The 23,996-nt window shown below is 40.0% G+C and overlaps 2 protein-coding genes across 11 annotated transcripts in view; both read right to left on the reverse strand.

Annotated features, from left to right (window-relative positions):
- Positions 1 to 883: 883 nt before the first annotated feature.
- On the reverse strand, positions 884 to 17,153 carry PSAT1 (phosphoserine aminotransferase 1). Its single transcript, XM_075446898.1, has 9 exons — positions 17,049 to 17,153; positions 14,764 to 14,824; positions 13,562 to 13,631; positions 12,264 to 12,469; positions 10,611 to 10,783; positions 9,447 to 9,616; positions 5,807 to 5,935; positions 3,155 to 3,292; positions 884 to 2,527 (listed from the first exon to the last, which is right to left on the reverse strand). The coding sequence occupies exons 1-9, from the start codon at positions 17,106 to 17,108 to the stop codon at positions 2,422 to 2,424; spliced, it is 1,113 nt and encodes a 370-aa protein (XP_075303013.1). The 5' UTR covers positions 17,109 to 17,153; the 3' UTR covers positions 884 to 2,421.
- Positions 17,154 to 22,176: 5,023 nt separating this feature from the next.
- Positions 22,177 to 23,996, reverse strand: part of CEP78 (centrosomal protein 78) — a 64,568-nt gene continuing 62,748 nt past the window's right edge. For all 10 annotated transcript variants that reach the window (XM_075410776.1, XM_075410770.1, XM_075410771.1 and 7 more), the window contains one exon: positions 22,177 to 23,005. In XM_075410776.1, coding sequence (XP_075266891.1) covers positions 22,481 to 23,005 — 525 coding nt within the window. In that variant the 3' untranslated portion in view covers positions 22,177 to 22,480. The remainder of the gene's footprint in view (positions 23,006 to 23,996) is intronic.

The raw sequence follows: 23,996 nt of genomic DNA on the forward strand, positions 1-23,996 counted from the left end.
AGTATTCATATCACACCAAGAAAGCCCTGCTTCCAAATACTGCAATTACTGACCCAGCTTGGAAGCACTGATATACGGGAAACAGACCAGGACTCTCAGAAGCCCCATGCTGAAATTCCTCCTACTAATCTGCTGTGAGGGGAAGGGGGATTTCTGTCCACCATGGCTCAATACCCTGAGTACATCTTCCAGGGATGCAGCCTGGAAGGGTAGAACTGTTGCACGGATAAGTGCAAAACAAATTGCAAGTCACTAACTCATTCAGCACATGCTCCAGTCTTCCCAGCATTCCTGCATCCCCCTCACATGATATTCAGTCAATCACTGCCTGCCGATGTAGTCTTCACTCTGCATTTTGCTTACACAATTTTTGCCTTACTGGCTTAAAAAAGTCTTTAATTGACAAGATGTTAGGCATAGTTCAGAAGCAGCAGAAAGGTTCCCTGCTGGGTTCGTGAATGAGCTGCATAAAACAGTGCAAGTTTTTTTTGTAGTCATACACAGAAGCATGCCTGCGAAGGGGAATGCAAGGCTGTTACAGAAAGGTTTACTAACTTTTGGAAAGAGGGATAAGCCACAGCTACTGTTGAAAGTAAGTATAAAAAATTTGGAGGAATTATAATTTTAGTAAGTTCAATAGCTTAATACAGAACCTATATTAGATCTTCATGATTGGCAGGGCAAAACGGGTTCTCAAAGCCTTCTCATAGTAATACTCTTATTTCCATGCCAGTTGTAGGAAAGACTACTTTCAGAAAGAAATCAAACAAATGATAAAAGCTTGCTTTTCAGGGAAAAGGATGATATTGGAATCTAAAATTCTACACACATTATGCATGACTTCTCCTTCTGAAAGTGACAAAAACAAAAGCTTCAGACACACTGGTATTTCACAGCATGCTGTGATTAAGTTTTATTTTATTCACATGATTTGTTTAATTACTTTGAGTTACATTAAGTTGACAGAACTCTCAAAAGAGTCATCATAAAATTATGACTTTGACAGGAATGTAACTCAACCCTAGAGCAAATCCACCGACTTGCTGTGAGGTTCCATCACGAAAGGGGCAGTCCATCATTATTAAATTTCTGTAACACCAGTGGTAACAAAGTAGAAAAATGCCAGTCCTGTATCAAAGAGTTCAGTCTGAAACCAGCTGCAGTAACGCCTAATGCTATCATACTAGCAGATAGTTTCTACATAAGTTAAAATAGCAGGCTAATGTCACTATATGGTCATTGGCAGTACATTCACAAGTTGAGAAGGAAAAGTAACTCACAGGTACTATAACAGAAGACCTTCGTATAACCACAGTTCCTTCTCTAGCCCAAAGTATCAAAGCCTGGAATAAGCCAGAAGGATCAAGTGAGAAAGTTAAACCAAAGTGTGATGTAGTGTCAGGAAAAGGCAGAAAAGTCAAGACTTGTATTTACTGCAGCTGGGCAAAGCCCCACATACAAAAGGCTACCAGACTGAAGCAACGAAAAGACAGAGAAAATACTGGAACAATTAGACAGGGAAGACTTAAGAAGCTCCAGACAAGAAAGTCTGTTGCCCATCACAGATCCACTGAGTGGAATACAGCAATGCAGTTGGCACAAGGTTAAAAAATTAAAACCAAGTTTTTGGCAGAGCAAATATGCACACTCCAAAATAAGAATACAAAATTAATAACCTGGAGAAGTTTAATATACAAAATGCATAGAGAAATAAACAACATCTGATAAATTGATTTAATTACAGACATGCATCTTAGCTTTAAGCCAATAAATGATAATACGACAAAAGGCCCAGTCCTACAGAGACTTTAAGCAACAATGCTTATTGCTACGTGGAACTGTTATGATGACACTTCAAGTGTGGGAGCAGAAGTTTGAAGGCAAGGTCCTCAAGTGAGGAACCCAGATACTAACACCTAAATACTGCTGGTGGTATACTGTTGGAATATATCTGATAAACCAATTAGATATCCTTAAAGAACACTTAGTTTTAGTTCTAGCTTCACTGTGCCACCACAGAGTACTCCTAAAGCATTACACAAAACTTCTGACAAATTTTGCCTCCTGAAGTTTACTGAAAACAAGGCATTGCTGAAGTAGTCATTTGTGACTAGAAGCAAGAAACAGACTCAGATCCATAGCATCGCACAGTGCTACTCACATTTTACCTACACATTAAGAATAGCGCTTTGCAAATTTCAGAACCAGTCTTGATCAGTCTGGGCATCTTGCCTTTGGTGAAGCCAAGGCTGCCAAGTCATTGCAAGACTGGGCCTCAGTCCCATGCAGTTAAACTAAAATAGCTACAGGAACTAAAAGAAAATATAACTTGTGTGCTATAGCTGTGCAGTACCACAGTAACTTTCAAACACTTCAGCTTTTATTTCATAAATGTGCAACATGGCTCTAGCCCATGGGCATTTATGACTGATGCATCTGCATGAAGCTTCTCATGAATGTTACAAGCTTCTGAACATCTTCCACAGTCACCGCGTTATATAAAGAAGCACGGATTCCTCCCACAGATCTGAATTGAAAAGAGGAGGGGAAAAAAAATAGAAAGGTGTTGTAAATGCTAAGACAGACATTAATAACATTCACAGACATTTAAACTTACTCCTACTCCAAAGGGACAGAAATCACATTTTGTACAAATGAGAAGCAACATTTAATTCTTCAAGGGAAGCCTGCAATCTAGAGAAACTCAACATTTATTAGTTATTTACAGCTCCAAGGCTGTAGGCCTGTGACATCAAAAAGCTATCATTTTCAATCCCATAAACACCACTGAACATGGGAAGAAACTCTTGCAACTATGTAGACAAGCCATGTAATGAAAGGCTTTACACAATGACAGAATCTCAGACCTCAAGAGTCACCTTCTTTGGCATTCACACAGAGCCAGGTTTATCAAATCAGAGAACACAGAATTAAGGACAAAGCTCTCAGAACAACCACACCGAAGCAGCAGTTGAGCTAGCAGCAGTCTCTGATTACCATCTCTAGATTGCTATTCCCAAGTGAAGCCAAACCAATACAAGCAACAGCTTGAGAGTGAGGAAGGCTGGTAAGTCGATGCACAAATGCCCACCGCTGTATCATTTAGTAACAGTTTACTCCGCACAAGAAAGATTCATCTGATTCTACTACTTACCGATGCCCTTTCAGAGATATCATGTTAAGTTCCACAGCTTTCTCGAGAAATTTCTTTTCCAGTGCTTCATCACCCTTGATACTGCCAATATGGAAAGGGACATTCATTCTGCTTCGGTTCTTTTTCTCCACTGGACATCTAGAAAAGTTGCAGAGTGTAAGGATTAACATTTTCATTAATTTACATTTTCAGCTATATACAATTTCAGAAAGTATTTGCATCTGTTTGGCACCAAAGTCATTCCTCCATAATTGAAATAATCATGTTTTTCTGTGAAAAAAGCAACTGTCCTTTTTTAATGAAGTATAATAACGGAAACAGTAAGTGGAATGCTTATTAACCCTTCCTGACATACTCAAAATAGCCCCAGAGGAACGCACAGGAGGCTTGTAAACAGAACTAATTTAGAAAACATAATAAAACCCACCACCCCACCCACAACATTCTCTGTTACATCTCCCAGGGTAAGCGAGATTAGTTACAGTGAATTTTGACTAAGTCTCAAGCAGTTTCTTCTCTATCTTGAAAGACCGACGCACTTATGCTTACTCAGCTCGTCACAAATGCTACCAGAATTGAGACTGACTCAGCTAAACAGAGCTAAAGAAGTATAAGAACATAGCATAAGCAAATTCCCATGGACATTAGAGATTTCTGTTACTGTTTCAGTCCACCTTCTACATTAGTATTATTCGAATGATGAACAGCTCAAGTAGAGAAGCGATCTCCAGAAACAATCTTGCATGGCATACACATCCACAACACATATGAAGTGCATCACAGCCTTAATCTCTTACAATTCCCTTTAATCTAAAGTAGAAAATTAAAGATACATTTAAAGCAAAATTTATCTTCAATTATTTTGTGAAGTTAAGAAAAGCGGGGGATAATTTTTTTCTTTAGTGCTTCTAGTTACAAAGCAGACACGAAGTCTCCAGATTTATTCTTTCCTAAGGCTGTGATGTAGATTCTTGCAGGGATTCACTAGGAATAAGTTCTCATAAACTGCATGTAAATTTCATACCTATTACTATTGTATCCAACAAAGCATGGGTATCATTTTTCTTTAGTTCCTCCCTTATTCCTTTATACAGATGTCTCCATCATGAAGAGAAAAAAGATCAATCGTAATATCTGCCCATGCAAATTTTCTGCTTCAGATGTAACCAGGAAAACACTCTTCAAAAAGACATGTGCTTCTAAGCATCCCCATATTTGAATAACTGTAACTAGGCTATAGTTTTTAGAAGATCCAGTTGCTATTAGGCAATACGATGTAACTCAGTGCACAGACTTTGCAATGCAAACTGCAAATGGCACACAGCACCATTCCCTAAGTGGCTGTCACACTGCTCAGCCAGCGAAGCATGCCACAGATTAGCTGGCACATAGAAGCTGGGAAGGCAGCTTCAGACAAGTTTTCCTTTTAGTCAGAGACAATAAAAAAGTCCATAGTCTTAACTGTATTGCTTAGTAAGATGCATACAGCTCAGTTAGTGAAGCTTGTTTTGCCTTCCCAATTGACTATTTACCATCCCATCTGCATTGCATTTCCCACTCAGCCTTACAAACCAGCTCACCAGCAACAGATTCATTTGTCACAAAATGTTTTTTTCAAGGCTTCATTTGCTTACTAAGGTTATAAAAAACCCTGAGGATTGCAGTAGAGTAGGATCACAATCCTGATCATGACAATGCTAAAGGCAAAGCTGTTCTCATTAACTAAATGGATAAGCAGAAGGTATTAAATATTATGATGAAACTACAACCCTGGCAATTGAGCTTGCAGCCAGCTTTAATTTAAAATCCAAATTTACTTTGCCCCATCCTAACTTTGACTTGAAAGTTAATTAGGTCCCAAAACTGTGGATTTTATCCTAAAGGTGAAGGAAAATATTTTGCAGTTTCATAATCACTTACTAGTTTTTGAGCTTGGCAAGTATTAAAGTTATTCCAAATTACAGCATCAGCTTTTAACTACATATATTTTGGGTCCTGTGAACTCAAAAACACCTTGCAACGTTATGTAGAAAATAGGGTTAAATCTGCTTTGGAAAACCATCAAAAATAAGTGAAGAAAACAAACTGCACATAAAGAAAATGTATTACATTTTTACTACATCTAGGTAGGTTTGACCTTCCTCTTTCTGTTTCAGAACTCTGCACGTTTAGCTAATAAAACTACTCTGCTTCAGAGAAAAAGCAGAGTCTTTGACAACTGAAGGAGATGGTAGGAAGAATATAGTGCAAAAGTGGTCTCTAGAACTTCTTAGAAGCCATTTTCTCTGTTCTGGCCTGTACTTCCCCAAGAGATTTAGTACGCACACAGAATGTGCATATCTGGTTTTTTTTGTACATTCTTCTCCTAGGCTCCTGAATTTTATTAGGTTTAGAACATATGTTATTAATATGTTTCACACTTGAGCTATACAGGATAATTTGAAATAACTTCCTACTGCAGAGACTCATCCTTGGATAGTTATCAAGTGAATGATTTGCTCAAATAATTCCTGTAGGATTCCAGGATACCTCAAAATTTCTATATACTGAAAAGGTAACTTTAAAAATAGGTTGCAATCAGACTCTGAAGTTATGAATATGTTTGGGTCCGCAATAAATATTGAAACCAAGAGCGAAAGGATAGCAACTTACACATAGAATCCATTAGATTTGTCTACAATATCATAAATCATTCGCGATTTGATTAAGCTAAGTTTATCCATAGCTGCAGCTCCGCCATTATTCTTTATCCATTCCAGTACCAATCCCATGATATAAATACTGCAAGAGGAAAGAAAATTATTCATTCAGATTATTCAAAACCATTTTTTTTAGATTATTAAAAAAAAAGAAAAAAAGCAGTGCTGTTTAACAGTTCACAACATGCTTCAGCAACACAGTGTTATGTTTGGCTTTAGGGTGCTTAAGATTAACAACTCTGAATCTGGACTATTTAACAAATTATGACAACTCTAAGCAGGCAATGTTTTTTGGACACAAAGTACCCCAAAATTTAAATGCTACACAAATCTGTTGGACCAAACTTAATCCTTTGTACCACAGAAGGACAAGTCCTGCAGGTTTCCTGCAACCCTGCAGAGCTCCCAAGGACATCCCCAGACATGCTGCACGGACAGCCAGTTCATTGACCACCAACTGCCTGTTGAGTCCTAGAAAGAACCAGAGTTAGCAGAAAAGTCAGCAGCATCCACCCTGTGCAGCTGCTCTAGCAAAGATGCAGCAGTGAATTCAAACGTATGCACATTAATAATGCCAGAAATCTAATCCCATTTTCACAAATGTTAAATGAAAACTATAATCCCATCTCTGCCTAAAAAGACCTTTTTCCCACATGACAAGTGAAGTTTCACAAAACAAATAACGATGTATTACACCTAATCATTCATTACCATTCAAGTTGTAAATCGAGATCTGGAAGCCTACTGGCACTGCATGGCTTGGGACCAAGTATTTCAATGCTGGTTACTAAGTGCAACATAAAAAAATCCCCCAGGCCTTTTGCCTTTGTGTTTTTGCTACAAAACTCCGCTTGTTCAAGTTCAGGCATTTCCCACGACTACACCACTTTACATAATAAACTGTTCACAAGTTTTTATGGCATATTTCCAACACGTTTGCTTTTATTAATCCCTTCATTACAGATTCCAAAGGAGTGCTCAGAGAACATTACCCTACGAGTTTCCCTAACACAAATCTAGCAGAAGGCTCTTTTAAACTTTGCTGCTTCTAATTTCTCAGGGGATGCCAGCATCAAATCTTTGAACACTGCAGAAAGACTGCAAAATAACCAAGGTTACAGACTACCTTTTATACAAAGCACTTTACAGCTTCCAGAGCACTGTCTTGCCACATTTATGACAGCAGACTGTCAACTACCCCAGTGTAAAGGCTTTAAATGAAGTATAGCCTAGGCCCTTGCCAAATATATGGGGCCACATTCACCTCCTGCCCTCACTTCCTTGAGTGAAACTTCTTGGACAAGTAAGGTTTAAAAAAAGTCAGCCTTAGAGTCATCCACAAAATCCAGCCAGCTGAAATCTTTCTTTCATCCTTCCTTCGTGTTAGTCAAAATAATGTTTCTGGAGCCATTTTAAATGCAAAACAAACCCTTGGAGCCTGGAAATGAGATTTTTATAGAAAATTCATTGTTAATTTCAGCAAAGCAGATCAGGGTCAAAAAGTCAAGCTCCGTAGCGCCAAGAGGTTAAAGCCATTGGCATCACCTTAATTTAATTTAACATCCTGCTGAAGTAGCTTTTGGAAATTCAGTTAATATTTCCTGCCTGTTTGCCATCAAACCATTAGAGAGTGCAAGGAAAAGAGTATAGAAAAAGAGAACTAAGAAGCTTTGCCAGTTCTTTGCAAAAACTGGAACACGTATTTAGAGCCAAGCCAAACAGATGTGCACCCTATCAACATTTCAGTCTGTGTTACACCCTGGATTCTGTAGTGTACACCCATGTGGGTCTGTAGCATGGAGTGAAATCTGGCAACACACTGATCAGAAAGGAGAAAGACTGTTAGCTCAATTTTATTTTCTGCTTCCTTAATCTCCCACTACCCTGTTCATGTTACTGACAGATACTGAGTTACAGCTAAAGCAGCACTTATTTCAGAAGTTCTTTGCAGTGGCTAAAACAAAGCTGCAGAATTTAATTTGTTTTGCTTTTCAAGCAAGAGGACCAACACGGCTTTCAATGCTAAAATTAAGTAAAACTTTGGGTTTTCAAATGGAAATAGCTTTGTACTTGGAAAACATGAATGGCTGGATTTAAAACCTGGCTTGTGCGAGTACACAGCGTCCAGAACAGTATGTGTGACTTGGCAGTCAGGAATATAATCAGTCATGAAATAAAGGCTTTATCAGTCACTGGGAAAAGAGACACACATACTGCCCATGTTACAAAGCTACATTCAGAAAGAAGATTAAAGTCTGGAAACATTGTAAGGTTAACTCTCGTCTTAAACACCAGCCCTAAGGATAGTGGGTGTACTCAGCCACTAGGCTGATGCAAGAACACATCACTACAGCACTACATACTTTACAGTATGCATACTCCTTGGGAAAAATATTTGTGCATTGTAAAGTCTGGAATAAACATATGCTCACAAGATCTACTGTTCTTCTCAAATTAAGATAACTGCCTCTCTGTAATTGTCAGAATCAGCAGATTCAGAGCTACACTTAGTATCACTTAAAATTCTACTGAATTTAAGTGATGGCATTAAGGTAGGCTTTATACACAGGAATCACTGTACTTTATGCCTATACAGTACCTTTGATATCTGTCGGACGTCATTAGGCAACTTAAGCTTGCAAATTCTGGCACGTATGAAAAAGCTTTAAAAGCTGAGATTGAAAATAACAATTTCTACTTTTAAAGATATTTCCTTTTGATCCTGGTAACTTGATAATACAAACTTGCATTGGTGTTGAAAGTACCTAAAAAAACTTCGGGGAAAAAAGGATATCTGGTTTGAAGATTTTTTTTAAATAATCATTTTAGTGGACATTGGTATAAAATTGTTCCAGACTAAGAATAGATACTGCTGGCTCAACACCTAAATATTCCAGTAGCAAAGAATCATTTCACTAGCTATCAAAAGCTGTTCTGCTTCTTGTACACATGAAATGACCAGGTACATACCAATTTTACAATCTTGATTGCTAGCAATGATTATGAAGCTTGACCAATATTATTTTTGGATGTCAAGTCAAACACTGAAGTGGCACAAAGAAATACGGGAAGTTGCACTAGAGAACAAAGCACAACAATGACTAAGGTCTCTTTTTTCAAAAAAAAAAATAAAAGTCTTCTTTTACAGGGATAGGGATCTGAAAGCTCAAATACTGAGAACAACCTCAGGAAGAAATTAAATCAAATCTGTAGCTAGTGTTCAAGAAGCAAGACTAAGTGCCAAATTACCTACTTGCAATGACAGAAGCATCGCCACTGAATTGACCAGAGTTATGTTGATGTAAGAACTGAAGAGACAGATCTTGAAACTTTTGCAACAGAATTATGACATACAATACTTACGTCTGATAATACTGTCCTTTATGGCTGAGTACCACTAGATAACATCAAAGCCTACCACAGCCATGTGGCTGGACACTTCCTGTGTTCCCACAGGCGTTGTGTGAAACACTCCAACATATCACTGATTGGAAGGCAAATACTCAATTTCTGAAACTTTTCTCAGTAAGAGCAGCAGATGGCAGTGCAGTAGCTTTCTGAATAAGAGATATTAAAATAGCAGGGTAAGTTACCTGTAGCATGGTGGAGTGTTATACAAAGAGCCATTCATTGCTTGTGTTTTGTAATCCAGTACTACAGGGCATTCTTTCAGCGCAAATCCAAGCAAGTCCTCACGTACTATTACAACAGTAACTCCAGCACAGCCAACATTCTTCTGAGCACCAGCAAAAATCACACCAAACTTGAAACAGAAGAAAAGAAGGACTTGCTACATGCATCCACTAGCAGATCTTATAACCGAGTAATACACCAGTATCATTATACAACAGTCACACAGCTCAGCTGTGTATGTCTTATCTGAACCACGTATCTTCATTCAGCTGAGGAAGATCACCACAAGAATTTTCCCAATGATTTTCTAAATATTTACTAGCTACAAATAATTCTCAAGACAGTCTATCCCCATTTCACATTACTCCAAGCAAATTTGCTAAAAAAAATCATATATAGATCACAGCATTGTCAACCAATCTGGTATTTCAGAATAGGCATCATATAATCTACCTGTTTAAAGAGGCAGATGAGGAAAGGCCAGGATGAATGCACTAACAATTGCCCCTTCTTTTTGCAACACACAGATAAGAAAGGTGAAACATGCTAATTCACTAGTCAGTAGCACTTCCCACTAACACACTTTACAAACATAAGCAATACAGAGGCACAACACAGCACTCACCTATGAAATAGACACAGTACTTTGTTCTGCCTCTGTGCTATCTGTGAAACAGACACAGTAATTGTGAGGCACAGAAAGCTTTAGCAGCTTAAAAGGGGTTACAGACTTTCCATATAAGAGGCAGGATCAAAAATTCTGATTCACAGTACCCTGCTATAGCCATGTACACTATCTACAGGCTACATACAATTCAGAAAATATCTTCTTCAGCTACAGCATCAGGGAAGACCACACAGTAGACAGATAATCTTAGACAGCTATTGACATCAACAATTTCAACATAGTTCAGTATGTTTTTACTTCAAAAAAGGGCAACAGATACACATTGAAATCTTTAAATTTCAACACTTATAACCACCTTCAGACACCCCATTAACAAAACAAAGTTCCCTTAATTTCGCTGCTCAGCATCTCTGGCCATCCAGACATTTCAAAGTCCCTAACTATATGCACTCAAGTTTGAAAATGCTTTGTGCAGCCACTGTGTCCAATACTCTACCTTGGAAACATCCACAGGTCTGGACAGGAAATTTGATGACATATCACAAACCAAGACTGCTCCTTTGACATCAGGAACAAAGTCAAATTCCACACCATGAACAGTCTCGTTAGCACAGTAATAGACATAAGATGCATCTGGATTAAGATTCCAAGTGCTTGGGTCGGGAATGTCTGACACAGACAAAAGAGAAAAACAAAGGTCACTGAAGACAAGTAATTTTCCTGGCATTCAGTTTTACTTGAACACGTGACTTCAGTGCAAACCCAGAACGATTCTGCAGTACAAAGTATTAATTACCTTGTTACCAGCAAGATATAATTTATCTGCAAATGAAATACATCAGTGCATTCCCAGAATTCTGTGGTGAGCCATCATTCAGCTGGCAAACACCCTTCTGGTTTTCAGCCCTTATTCCTCAAGGGATTTTCATCAGGTTTACAAACCCAGGCTGCAAATTACTGCCCTACGGGTCCAAAACAGCATTTCAGAGGAATTCAGGCACTGGGTCCAAGAATCCTCCTGACACGTTTGGAAACACTGAAGCCTCCAAATTCTCAATGGCAAAGTACTCTACGCTATATTTCTGTGCATCCCCAGAAGCATTTCAGTCTTGTCCAAGCTGAACACAAGGTTACCTACCCACCTCCTGCTTATGCTTTGCAACTGACTTACAAAACTATTATTTCCTCTGCCAACGGCCAATATTTAAGGCATGCCCTGACAGCACAGAACAGGTTTTGCACAAAACAAACAGTTGCTCTTCCTTTCTTCCCCCTCATGTTTTGCAGGAGAGAAGAAGTGCTGCTGTTGCCTCCACCATTATTATTTACTGCCTCTCCCCTTATCTAGTTGCCAGATGGTGAACACATTATGCTAGACTGGGAAGTTGTAGGTTCAGTTCCTTGCTATGCCTCAGAGGATATAAACCCATCTTCCAAGTTAGTGCCCCAACCACCAGTTAATACACTAATTTCTATGGCAATATTCTTTGACTTGCCTGTTGCCACTGTTCCCAGCTCAAATGCTATAATTTGGATTACAGGTAAGAAAAGCAAGCATGACAAAATTTTCTTCCTCCTACGCTGTGGTCATTCAGATTATGTCACATCCAGTAACAAGCTTCAAGAGAAGCAGCTGAAAACACCTCTTCTATTCCAGAGCCAACTGCCTGTTCTGACACACACATAGCAAAGATAAGTATTTGGGAACAGTCTCCCATCTCCTAGGCCAACAAGGTTAAGATCCCTGCCATGTTTCTAAATCTCAGAGCAATCTCATCTCACTACTGAGTGAAACTGAAATACCTTGCAACAACTCTGCAAATAGCTAAAAAATTCCATTAAATAATAATAAAAAAAAAAACCAGACAGCGCAGACCATTTCCCTACCAATACACACTTGCTTCTTGCCATTTATTTTCTGGGATCTCCTCAGACTCAGTGTCATAACTTCTTTCTGGTGGAGACTGTTAAGTCATATAACAGATGTCCCAGTGATGAACATGGAGAGATGTAGCAGGCAATCTTGTGAGTGCCAGGCAGTCAACTCTAACTAGTTAACATCCAATCACCCAACAGCTGAGTTGGACCAAGTTTTAGAGTGATTCAAGCAGCTAAGCATTCACACAGATGGATGTAATCATCAACTTACTTGTATAGGCTCCTAGTTTTGGATGAACGATATTCACTTTGGCATACTTCTCTGCTTCTTTAGCTGCTTTTGCTGACCAAGCTCCAGTAACCACATAATCTGCATGTCTTCCCTCCTTTAAGCCGATAAGATTAAGTGGGACTGCACTGAACTGACCAGATCCACCTCCTTGGAGGAAAATAACTTTGTAGTTTTCTGGTATATTTCTGCATGCAAGAAATAACCATTCATATTATTCCCAGAAGACACAGGATGCATACTACTTGATGTTATGTATTTAACAGCAACTGAGGAAGAACACTGTCATTTTAGATGATTCTTTGCCAAGAGTTAGATCAAATCCCATTAACTTACCTCAGCACTTGCCTTGAGAAACAATTAAAATCTTAAGAGTAATGCTACACATTTTGCTGATAAATTGCTGAAAACAAGCTTGGGCAGGATTAAACAAATTCACTCCTGAGTAGCTCTACTATCATAGTACACAAATATGAAAGTATGCCAGCAGAATTAATGTCCACTTGTAACCTTGTCTTCACGGCTTTTCTGTCAGGCTAAGAACTTCACACCAAAGTGCTCACAGTAGAATTCAGCTTTGAGACCCTTCAATTTGCAAGTCCAACCCTACAGTAGATTGTACTTGAAGAGCAAGTGCCATAAGGAATTGTTTATACAGTCACAAAAATTACTTGTTCAAATCATTCATTAAAATGCCTCTGTCAATAATTGTGGCTGTGGCTGAGAGTCAAGCTTTTATACGAAATGAGTATCATTATTAAGAACCATGAGAATATTAATTCTAATATACAACATATTTATTTCAAATTTTTAAAAATGTCACACTACATATAGCAAAAGGGCTCCTGATCAGTGATTTTGAAACACATTCCCAGAGCTTGTTAGTAAAATCAGACTGATGAGTAAAGTACAGATCACCTCTGTACCACTAGAGAACTGATTTCTATTGTTTCCACTTGCTTCTTGAAGAAAGTGCTGCCCTTCATAAGTTCTACAAAGGTGACAAAAATGAAAATTTCAGAAGAAAGTCAAATAGTCAGTGTACAGTAGACAAATAAAAAGCATCTTAACCTAATGAAAGCCCTTTGTCACACAAATAAATCAGCATCAGACAAACAGAAGACCTATGTCCTCTCCAAGATTATTACTCTATTAGACACAGTATCTGAACAAAAAAACACGACAAACAGGTGCTTTCAAGGAAAGGTCTCCACATCAGTCACTATTCATGCAACCAGCACAAGCTTAGAACAAAAATAAGTAGGAAGCAATTCACTTACAGCAATTCACGCATGAGATTTTCAGCTGTGTTTAAAATTTTTGCAAAATCTGAGGTCCGATGGCTCATTTCTTTGGTGAAAAGGAAAGAAGAAATAACATGAAAAAAAAAATGGTAATACATGAATGTAATTTAAAAATTGTGTTAAGCTTTAAGCCTTTTACGCTACAGACTCAAAGTGCCTGAAGGCTCCCATTCCCAGTTCCAACTCCTACTATTCTTTTTTGCTGAGCGTTCCTAAATACCCACACAAGACTTATACCTCCAGTCTTGTCCCAATCCAGGGAAATCCAGTCCATTCACATTTGGCATCTACTTGACCTTACTATCCCCAGGAACAACTACATCTGCATGAAAAAGATACTCCCTGGAAAGGTGCAAGTTTTCCTTACTCCAAGAATGCTCTCTGCTACTAATGCCGTTGCAAATATAGAGTAAGGTACAGAGGTTTGTTTTGTTCTATTTTTTTGACAAGGCTTCTTCACGCACTAATCCTCATTAAATGTTAAGGACACTTAATACTAATTCCTTTTATTAAATCCATATTCTTTCTCCCATCTGTAAGAGGGTACAATTTAAACACAAATCCCAATCCTGCAGAGGCTGCTGCACATTCTACTTTTAGCAACCGAAGTTTCACAGAACTAGTAAAACACTGACCACCTTTTTGCATAAGATTTTTGTGCAACTGAAAAGACAGTCAGCTACCCATACAGCACAGAAGACATCTCCTCCTTACGACAGGACAGCACTGCCTTCCTCACAGGAAAGATCAAGTACATCCAAAGTGTTTTACCATCTAGTATATAAGACATATGGTATCGATATACATATACTCACATACAGTGTATCTGTGTATATACCTATACAGTATTTTATAGATATATAACCCCCTTTTTTTAGATATTACCTACATGTATACACACACATTCCTGTCCAAAGATCCAAAATTACTAATGTTTCACATATGATTAGTTATCTTTTTCTTGCCTCTAGTCCTTTGTTTTGGATCACTAAACCTCTGGCTATGTATCATTTTATGGTGTCCCGATGAATGGTAGAAAAGCTGGAGAGTCTCTGGACACACATGTTATCAGAATAAGATATTAGAAAAGGTGCTGAAATACCAAGATGAAAAACTCTTATTAAACAATTTGGTTAACCATCTACATTCTGAAAAATACAGAATTTTTAAAGTCTTACCAAGAACACTTATACCGAGTCCTTTGTAGTCCACCAATTCTTTCTGTGCTTCTAATAATACCTAACAAAAGAAAAAATCCACACATGAATTAAGGGAATTTTCCACTACCTGAAATCTCCGATACGTCCTGCAAATGCCAGCTGCTCCATATTGCAATACCTGACACTTGTCAAGTGAGAATAACAGAAGTATAGTCACCAATATAATTTCATCGTGTCTAGTATCTGCAGGCTTTTCATAAGATAGCATTAAATCATACACTTGTTGTGAAGACCATGTATTAAGTTATTCTTTCAACAGCTGCATTTCCAGATTTCAGAGTGATTTCTAGGAGTTGGATGGAACTCCCAGCCTTTTACAGAACACTTAAATGTTTGCATGTGTACTCTCTGATCAAGCATCTTAGAACCCCCGCCTCACCCCTCCACCCTGTGTTCTTTCGTTTGACTTATGCAAACAGGACAACCAAGGTATTGAGGAAAATATAAAGAAAAAAAAATCAGCTTGGGGAACTGGATACCTCAGACTGACCCAACAGGACAAGGCCTGGCTTCACAGAATGCAGTCCCACACACTTTGAAGACAAGCCTTCGCTATGTTATCAAAAGTTAAGAAAGAAATGAAGCAAAGTTTTCAGACAAACAAAAACCACAGGTCACTCCCAAGAGCCCTAGCTAGGTAATCTGCTGCTTCAGCCTTCCATTTTTCTTTATTCTCCCACAGTTCTTACATACGAACAAAGTGGAATTAGATTCTAACCATTTGATCTGCAGCTTTCCAATTTCAGTAAATTTTTGTGCAAGAGTCAGAACATTTTTAGTTTTCTTACATTTTTTTACATTTCCCAGTAGAAAAGCCACCAAAACAAACGCTGTATGCATGTGCTCCAGGGTCTACCTTGCTGACAGGGTACCTGGATGGCCTGTCAACTCTAACAGCTGATCACCAAGAAGTCAACCAGAAACTGTGCTGCTTTTCATGCTAGAGATTATGAAATTCTAACCACTGTTTCGTGTGCAAACACATTCATCCCAGAGAAGGGGGGGGGTGTCAAATAGAACACACAGACTATTAGAAAGTGCTTGTCCAACTGCTTGATAAAATCAAATTCTGTTAGTAACATCCTTTATCTGCACACGCCTTACAATAGACACATATGATATTCCTTATAACGACCATGAAGAGCTCTGTCCACCCTTCGGCTTCAGTGAGTCCGAGTGCTTCACAGGCAGCATCAGCCCACAACCAAAGTGAAACAACTGAGGTGATACAGTAGCCCATTTAAGAGGACTGCATTTTCAAGCGGGGAAAACAGATCAATAACACGGAGTTCAGCTAGGCTGTCCTCAAACCCTAAGCCTCAATTCTCAGTACTCTCTGTTGGAGAGTTGGATACCGCAGCAGCTCTCACACGAGCCCCTTTCGGAGCCACAGATTCAAGACAGAACAAATTTATTTGCACATAATCTATAAAGGACTTTTCTACAAGAAGAGAGGTTGGGAAAAGAAAAAGCTGTTGTAAGGCAAACTTATTTATCTAAGGGAAACCGTTAAAGAAATAACACATTAAATAATGAAGAAAGCTATGAATGAAACTAAGAAAAGAACAAAAAAAATCCACAACACATCAGTCTTAAGTTGAAAGTCAGATGGGCACAATTTGGCAGACACCACTCCCTCTCCATATGTAACTGGACAAACGATGGCTGCTGATGCAACTTTCCAGAGGGTTGAGCCTACGCCACACTCATTATCACCTTTTAAATCACGACTTCGCCGGGAACCACCGCGTTATTTAGCAGCTGACAGACACCACACTCGGCACAGCTGCCCTCGCCCCCGGAGGGCTCACGGCTCACCCTGAAACCGACACGGCCCCTGATGAGCGACCACAGGACCGTACTGAGAGGAGAAAACCTGGGAGAGCAACCCCCAAACCCCCTTAGGGTGCGTTCCCAAAAACCCTGGATTTACCGGGGCGCTTCACAGGGTGGGGAAGGGCAGAACAAACGCGTTCTGGCCGCTCCGTGGGTAACTCTCTTTTTTTTGCCGCTTACCGGAGCTCCCCCGGCCCTCGCTCTGCAGCCGGCGCCCGCAGAAGCCCCCGGCCCGGAGGCAGAAGGCGCCGCGACGCCCCACCGCCTCAGCCCAGGCGAGGGCCCCCTCAGCGGGCGGGCAAGGCTGCCCGCCCCCACCTGCACGGCTGCCCCCGCACCGCCGGGAGGACGCTGGCGGACACCGACACCCGCCCACCCGCCGGGGAGGGCCCCCGCCCCGCACTCACGGAGCGCGGCAGTTTCGCCGGCCCAGCGCCGAAGTTGGCCACCTGCCGTCCGCACTCCATGATGGCGCCGCCGCCCACCAGCCTCGCCGCGCCGGCGGCCCCCGCCGATATAAACCCCGCGCCGCCGGCCCGCCGATTGGCTCCTGCCGCACACACCCAGGGGGCGGGGCTGTCGCCCGCCAGCACCGCCCCCTCGCCCTCCCATTGGCCACTCTGGCAGCCCCCCGGCAGTCTATTGGCGGCCCGGCCACGAGGAGGCAGCTGATGGGGGCCGGGCGGGGCGCGGGGCGGGGTCGCGCCGTCAGGTGGGCCGGACCGGGGGCTGGCGCCCTGCGGGCTGAGACCTCCCTGCCATCCGCGGCCCGGTGCGGGGCCGTCGGCAGCGGGGAGGCGGTACGGGCAGCCGTTGTGACCGAAGGAAGGCCTGCAGCCCGTCCAGTCTCTCCCGGCGCTCTCCGCGGGAGCCGCGCTGCCTCACAGTCGGTTTTCAGGAGCTGTTCTCAAGGCAGAAGCAGCCCATTTTGACGAAAGCAGCCACGAAGCGCGGCTGACAATGCGCGCGCTTGACCCAGTCCCATCATCTTCAGATATCTGGGACGAGATTCACGGTTCTCGTGCGCTGCGCAGCACAGCGCGTGAGCACCGCCGTCCGCCCGGCGTCAGCCCCGGCGCCGGCCCCGCGCGTGCTCGCCGACGTGGTCGCCGGCGCTAACGTCTGCACACCGAGTCCGCAGGGGCTTTCTTCCAGAAATGCAAGTGTTCACATCCGTTACTTTTGTGAACACTGAGATTGATATAAAAGGTCATTTTTCGTTACAAATCGTTTCACTCGGGGAAACACTGACGGCTTGAATTTGTTCCTTCTCCTCTCACGCCAGGTCACACCTAGAGCGATGAGAGGAATTTACAGATTACAGCCTGGCCTGGTATTTAGTCAACAGATTCTCATCCCACGCAAGTCACTTCGTTTAAAAGACTGTAAACAGGGACTGTGGTTTTAGGGCAAAGACAACCATCACTCCAGAGTGGCTGTAGCCTGAGGAGAATCTACCAAACTCGCTCTCAGACCGTCCTCAGTTCTAAAGAGGGAACAGCAAACTCTGCAGACATGACAGGCTGGACACACTCTCTTCGAAAGACCAAGGAATTTTGAAAGTATGTCTCAGGCCGCAACACTTGGAACAACTACGTTACTTCTAATTATTAAAATCCGTTCTAATTAAATAGAGCCTCTCCTGAAATGCTCAGTAACAACACAGCCATGGCAGCACTGTAATTATTTTCGTGAGAGTCTCAAAGAGAAACAGGCTTAAGAGATGTGGGCTCCTCGTATGGGCTTTTCGCAGTATTGGACCCAGCCTGCCCATGCGTGCCTGGAGACGCAACTTCGAGCTCCAGCCTGTTGGGGAGGAGGTGTCCTGATTAGGAAGGGCTGGTAGAAGCGGTCAGAAGTAGTCAGGGTTGGTGGTTCAGGTCAGGAAGCCTGGCCGCTACTACGGGAAGTGCTTCGACGTCCGAGCAGGATCAGTCTTGAATCCTAACTGTGTGGCACAAACTACAAGGCGAATTAAAAGTCTGGAATTAAAGGTGCAATTCAAACCTCTAGCACAAATCACCAAAACACAAAAATAGACAGTAGGCAAGCTGGTGCTGGTATCGGCTCAGAGCATGGGGAGTAAATATCAAGTATTGTAGTTTTTCAGTTCAGGAAAGTCCCATCCTGACCAGAAGGGTCAAAAAATCACAACTCCCGTGAGATGAGAGGACAGTTGTGCTGGAGGCCTTGCCACTCAGAGCTTTAGAAGATCCATTTTGCATTGTGCATCAATGGGCAGTGAATAAAATTGATAAGGATATACAAACCAGAAAGTTTCCTGAACACAGAGTGGTCCATTTTTGCTACGTGCAAGGGATTATCGTGCTTTTGCAGTTGGAGAGAATGAAGAGGAATAGTAAAGGTCACTTCAGAGTTTTGTTTCTATTGAACTGAGATTTCTCCTATTTTTATATTTTGCTACCAGCAATTATGATTTAATATTTTTATTACATCAAAACCCATAGATTCATTATATCGATATTCATAGTCACCCAATGCAAAACACAAGCTTTTAAAGCCATCACTTCCAGGAACATGTCTGGCTTTCAGCGTTTGAGAAGAGAACCTGACCCTTTAAGTGCCACAAATCCCTACAGATGAATGTGAATTTGCATAATTAACACAAAAGTAGAAGGCGCTGTTTTTAGTAGATACATAACTGGAAAAACAAACAAACAAAAGAACCCAAATCAAAAATCAGAAAAAGTATAACATTTAAATAAAGTTTCAGAGCTTTCAGTGAACTTTTCTCGGGTTCATCATGACTTCATGTTGTGCTGGACAGAAAAACCCTAATCGACTACTGCTGGATAAGAATCAGCTCACCCAAGGAGAGCAAGCGCACGCAAATGCTCTGTCTGGTACAATAACTGATAAACTGACGTCACTATTAAAAGACAAATAATGCTGACCACACAGCAACCTGGCAGCTGTTTCAGGAGGCAGCTGGGATGTCTGGTCCAGCAAACTAGTGAGACAAACAAATTTTGGTGGGACTTCAAACAAGATGCATGTGGTTCTGACACGGGTTTAGGTTTATTTTGTTTTTTTGAGAGATCTGACTCCAAACATTGCAGTTATGAAATGTGAAAAGTAATTCTTGGGAATCCCAAATGAAGAGAGAAAAAATGCTCGAGTTCTATAAGTAAACAGTAACATGTTCGCTAGCAAATAGCTGGCCTATTGATTGCAGGCTTTTATGTCAAACAAGAACACTGACAGATATGTAAAACATTAACTAATAGCAAGACGTTGAAATAGTTTATATCCAAGCTTAGGGTGAAATGGTTTCATAATCATTTAAAATGTATGCATATATAAGCACAATTTTTTTTTACTTTTTATTAAAATATTTTATTCTGAAATATATATATATAAAATAATTTTTAATATATTTTTAATGCATTTTAAAATAATTTGTAAAAAACTTGAGACTTCTGAGATTTTCACGATAGCCTTAAAAAGTACTTCTCTCCCCGGTAACCTACATCCATTAGGTCTACTGACTTCAGATCTGACATTCTGCTATATATAATATGAAGTATGCACTCCAGATTCTCACAGCAGTAGTGCTACGCAACAGCACCACTGAGGAGACGGAGAATCCTTTGTGTTTCCAGTTAAGAAGGTTAAGGACTAATCCCACTGAAAAAATATGCCCATCTAAGCGATATACTGCCTCGTCAATTTTGCTTTAAATGATTATTTGTGACGTAATTCATACTTTAAAAGCAAATACTAGTGGTATTTAACATAAAAAGTACTTATGCCACCTGTTTACATAAAACTGTTTTAGGTGCTTCATAGTATTTTTAGGGACAAATAATAGATTCATAATGCCTAACCTCACAAATCCCAACACTTTTGTATTTATAATTTTATCCACCATTTCACAGTGATTAGCTTTAGGGTTTTAGTTTTAAAAAGGAAAAACGTAGTATTTTAATACTGAAGAAACTGATTGCATGTAGCTGTTCAATCAAACCAAATTCACAAGCCAAATTCACGCAATTGACCTCAAATGTTCGGGAGAATATCTAAAAAATTGCATAAACGTATTACCTGCTATTATTCTGAAGTGACAAAATCTGTATAAATAATGTACTTGCATTGTGCAATTACTTGTGCAATATTGCAATAGCTAAGGTAATCTCATGCTGTTTGCTCAGTAGAAAATTTCCATTTGAGGATTCATGAGTTTCTTCGTAACTGTCAAGCAGCTGGAGTCAGGAACTTCTACAGCTCTTCTGTGTTCCAGAACTCTCACCACAGATGCCAGAGTGAAAAGAAAGTTACTCAGTATTTTTTTTACTCCCAGTTCAGCCCAAATCAACTTGCCTAATTCCTGAATGTGGAAAATAACTTCCGTTACTCCATCATCCTCTGCAAATGGAATACACGTTGCTAAGAAAAGAGTCCATATCAAACAGGTTAAAATATTATGAACATTCAATATCTCAGCTAAGACTGTAAATAGTGAAGTAAAGGCAAAACATTTAAATTTAATCTGTTTTTTTAAAAAGGCAGCATTTCATGAGCACTGGACAACGTGAGGAGTTTTCAACATCTGAACTTCACAGAAAGATAAGCATAGCCCAGAGTTCGCTACTGCGATTCCAGAAATTTTTTTAAAATCAGGACTGACGTAAGCACATGCATGTGAAAGAAGTCAAAGAAATTATTTTAAGGAAATAAAATTGACTGCTTCATTCAAAAGCAAAATTCACTCCCATTGTTGAACCAAATGGCCTAGGCTTAAACCCTGAACTAAAAGAGTTGAGGTTGTTTCATTCTTCCAAATGCAAATTTTATGTTGCTTAAAAACGCTTACCCTAAAATTTGCTTAAATGCTTAACATAATTTTCATCTCTACAACCCTAGTAAGTTTAATTTTACAGAACTCCCATTTATATACAAAACAGTAGTTAGTGAAGGAAATAATTATTGTATTGGGCTCTTGACTGATTGCTTTCTTATGGCATTCAGGCAACTGTACAAATATACAGATACTGCTTTAATTTTCAGGGCCATACTGAAGTGCATCTTCTTACTCCCAGTGCAAAACACAATTATTTTCTGTGCCACATGAGGCAAATCAAAATCTATGTTACTCTGTGCTGTAGTTCAGAAGCTGCAAATCAGCTGCCTGTGCAAAAGGACAGGAACAAGAAGATGCAGGGCAAACCCCAGGAATTTTAAAACAAATAGATTCTTTTAGTTTTATGTTCTCACATTTCCCCAGGTCCTGACAGCAACCTAACTTGAGTTGGACTGGACATCCTCTAGAGGTCCCTTCCAATGTGTATTATTCTATGATCTGCAGTCACAGCAACAAGGAAGAATGGCTGTATTTAAATATTTCTCGTAGAGATGTTTCTGGGCTCTTTTTCAAACCTGAAACTTCCACTACCTTTGGGAATGTCACACCCACACACACTGTTAGGCATGAATTGGTATTTGCCCTAAAACCATTCTTTCCCACTTCCATTACAATACACTGGAAATAAACACTGGAAAAAAATTCTACTCAAATTTATTAGGTCAAAACAGTTTACAACAAGATCTGTGACATACAATAAAATCCATACGCAAGGAATCCTTTGTATGTAGTCCAAACTGAAGGGCACCATTCTACCAGTGCACCACGTTTCCAAAAATAAACATCTAATGACAAGTGACACAAACATGAAATAGCAATACTAAACAGCATGCAATGCTTTAAAAGGTTACAAAATCTGCATTACTTTACAAAAAATTCACACACTATACTGAGGCATCCAAAATCTATTTTTAATCTTGCAAGTGTAAAGAACAGTCCAAACACTTTAGAACCATTTCAAATGCTGGTAACACTTTGGATACTTTCTTGTATTTCAGAGCCAGATCCTACAGTATCACTTCTAGAGCAGTTTACTGTCTGCAGTCTACTTCGGTCTCCTCTTGCTCCATCGTTTGGAATCGACATTTCATTTGCTCTAGGGATGTATTTCTTTGAGGAACAATTTTTGCTTTTGTCACCAGAAGCACCACTGGATATTCTGCTACCATTACTTTTAGTATGTACACTGGAATCAGAAAATGAATGCAGATGAGTAACCAATTGCCTTGCTGAGTGATGTTCTTTTGCTTGTTCATTTTGTTTGACTCTCCTCTCAGAGAATGTTGGAGTACTATTTCGAGGCTTATCCTCTTTATTTTGGTTAACTGTTTGAGCTTCATTTTCCTTCCGTGAGCCTGGCTGGTACTGTTGCCCAGCAGTCTGAAGTTCCTGTATGTCTCTAAGAGCAGAGAAGGCATTATTGCCAGCCATCTGGGATTGAAATGTGCCAGGAAGAGAAACTTGGATGTCCCCAGCTCTGTTCTGAAATAAGAGATCCCAATAAAGATACTGATGCAATTAGAGGAAAAAAATTCAGTATTGCAACCGCCATATACTAAAATCTGCGTAGCAAAATGAAGTCTTTACATAATGTAGAAAAGATTCAGAGATAATAACAATCACACAAGCTTTATTACATTTCAAAGTAAGCAATTTTCAGAAGATTGCTAGGGTGATAATGACACGGAGTGGGCATATTACAGTTTCACATCTAGCTTGAACTTTATACTACAGAAATGTGTCAGTTGCACTGAAGCAGCCAAAGCCTAATCATGCCTATCATTCTGAAATACCTGCAATTCATTACGTTTGCTCACAGTTCACAGTAGCACAGTCCCAATAGTCTATCCCACAATACTTAACTGCCACAAGAATCCGAACTCACCAATACTAGGAGATAATTACGAGAGCAGTGTAAGTGTTAGTTGAAGCTTTTTGTAATCATCCTTTGCCATGTATACTTAAAAAACACTTTTAAGCTCAGGCTTCTAAATGCAGCTGAATCAGAAAAACAATGATTCAGACAAACTGCAGCTGAAAACACTGTGTCAAGCCAAACAATAACAAAGAAACTATAACGAGCACTGCTCTATTATTCCAAATAATTTTAGCTGATTCAAAATGCAAAACTGGAAATTGCTTTCCACATTAAAAAAACCCAAGACTTTTTACCATCATGTCTTAGAACCTTATGGTATTCTTGAGGAATTTGAAACACTTAATAGGGAAGACGTTTGGTATAAGAAAAATACTGGAATGCAGAATTATTCTTAGCATTACAGTTTTATCCAACTTCAACAAGGTTGTAGGCTGCTGGTATCTTAATTTTTAATTGCCTTAAAAATTTAAGTCTGGTCCCTTTTTTTTTTTTTTTTTTTTCTTTCAAAGGAACTTTAGTATCTCCCTTGAAAAATCCAGAAGGTTTTCTATTTATTGACTTCAGAGCAAAAACTAAAACCTTTTGTTGTTAATA

Source organism: Opisthocomus hoazin, chromosome Z (assembly GCF_030867145.1).
Source record: "Opisthocomus hoazin isolate bOpiHoa1 chromosome Z, bOpiHoa1.hap1, whole genome shotgun sequence".
NCBI classification, from domain to species: Eukaryota; Metazoa; Chordata; class Aves; order Opisthocomiformes; family Opisthocomidae; genus Opisthocomus; species Opisthocomus hoazin.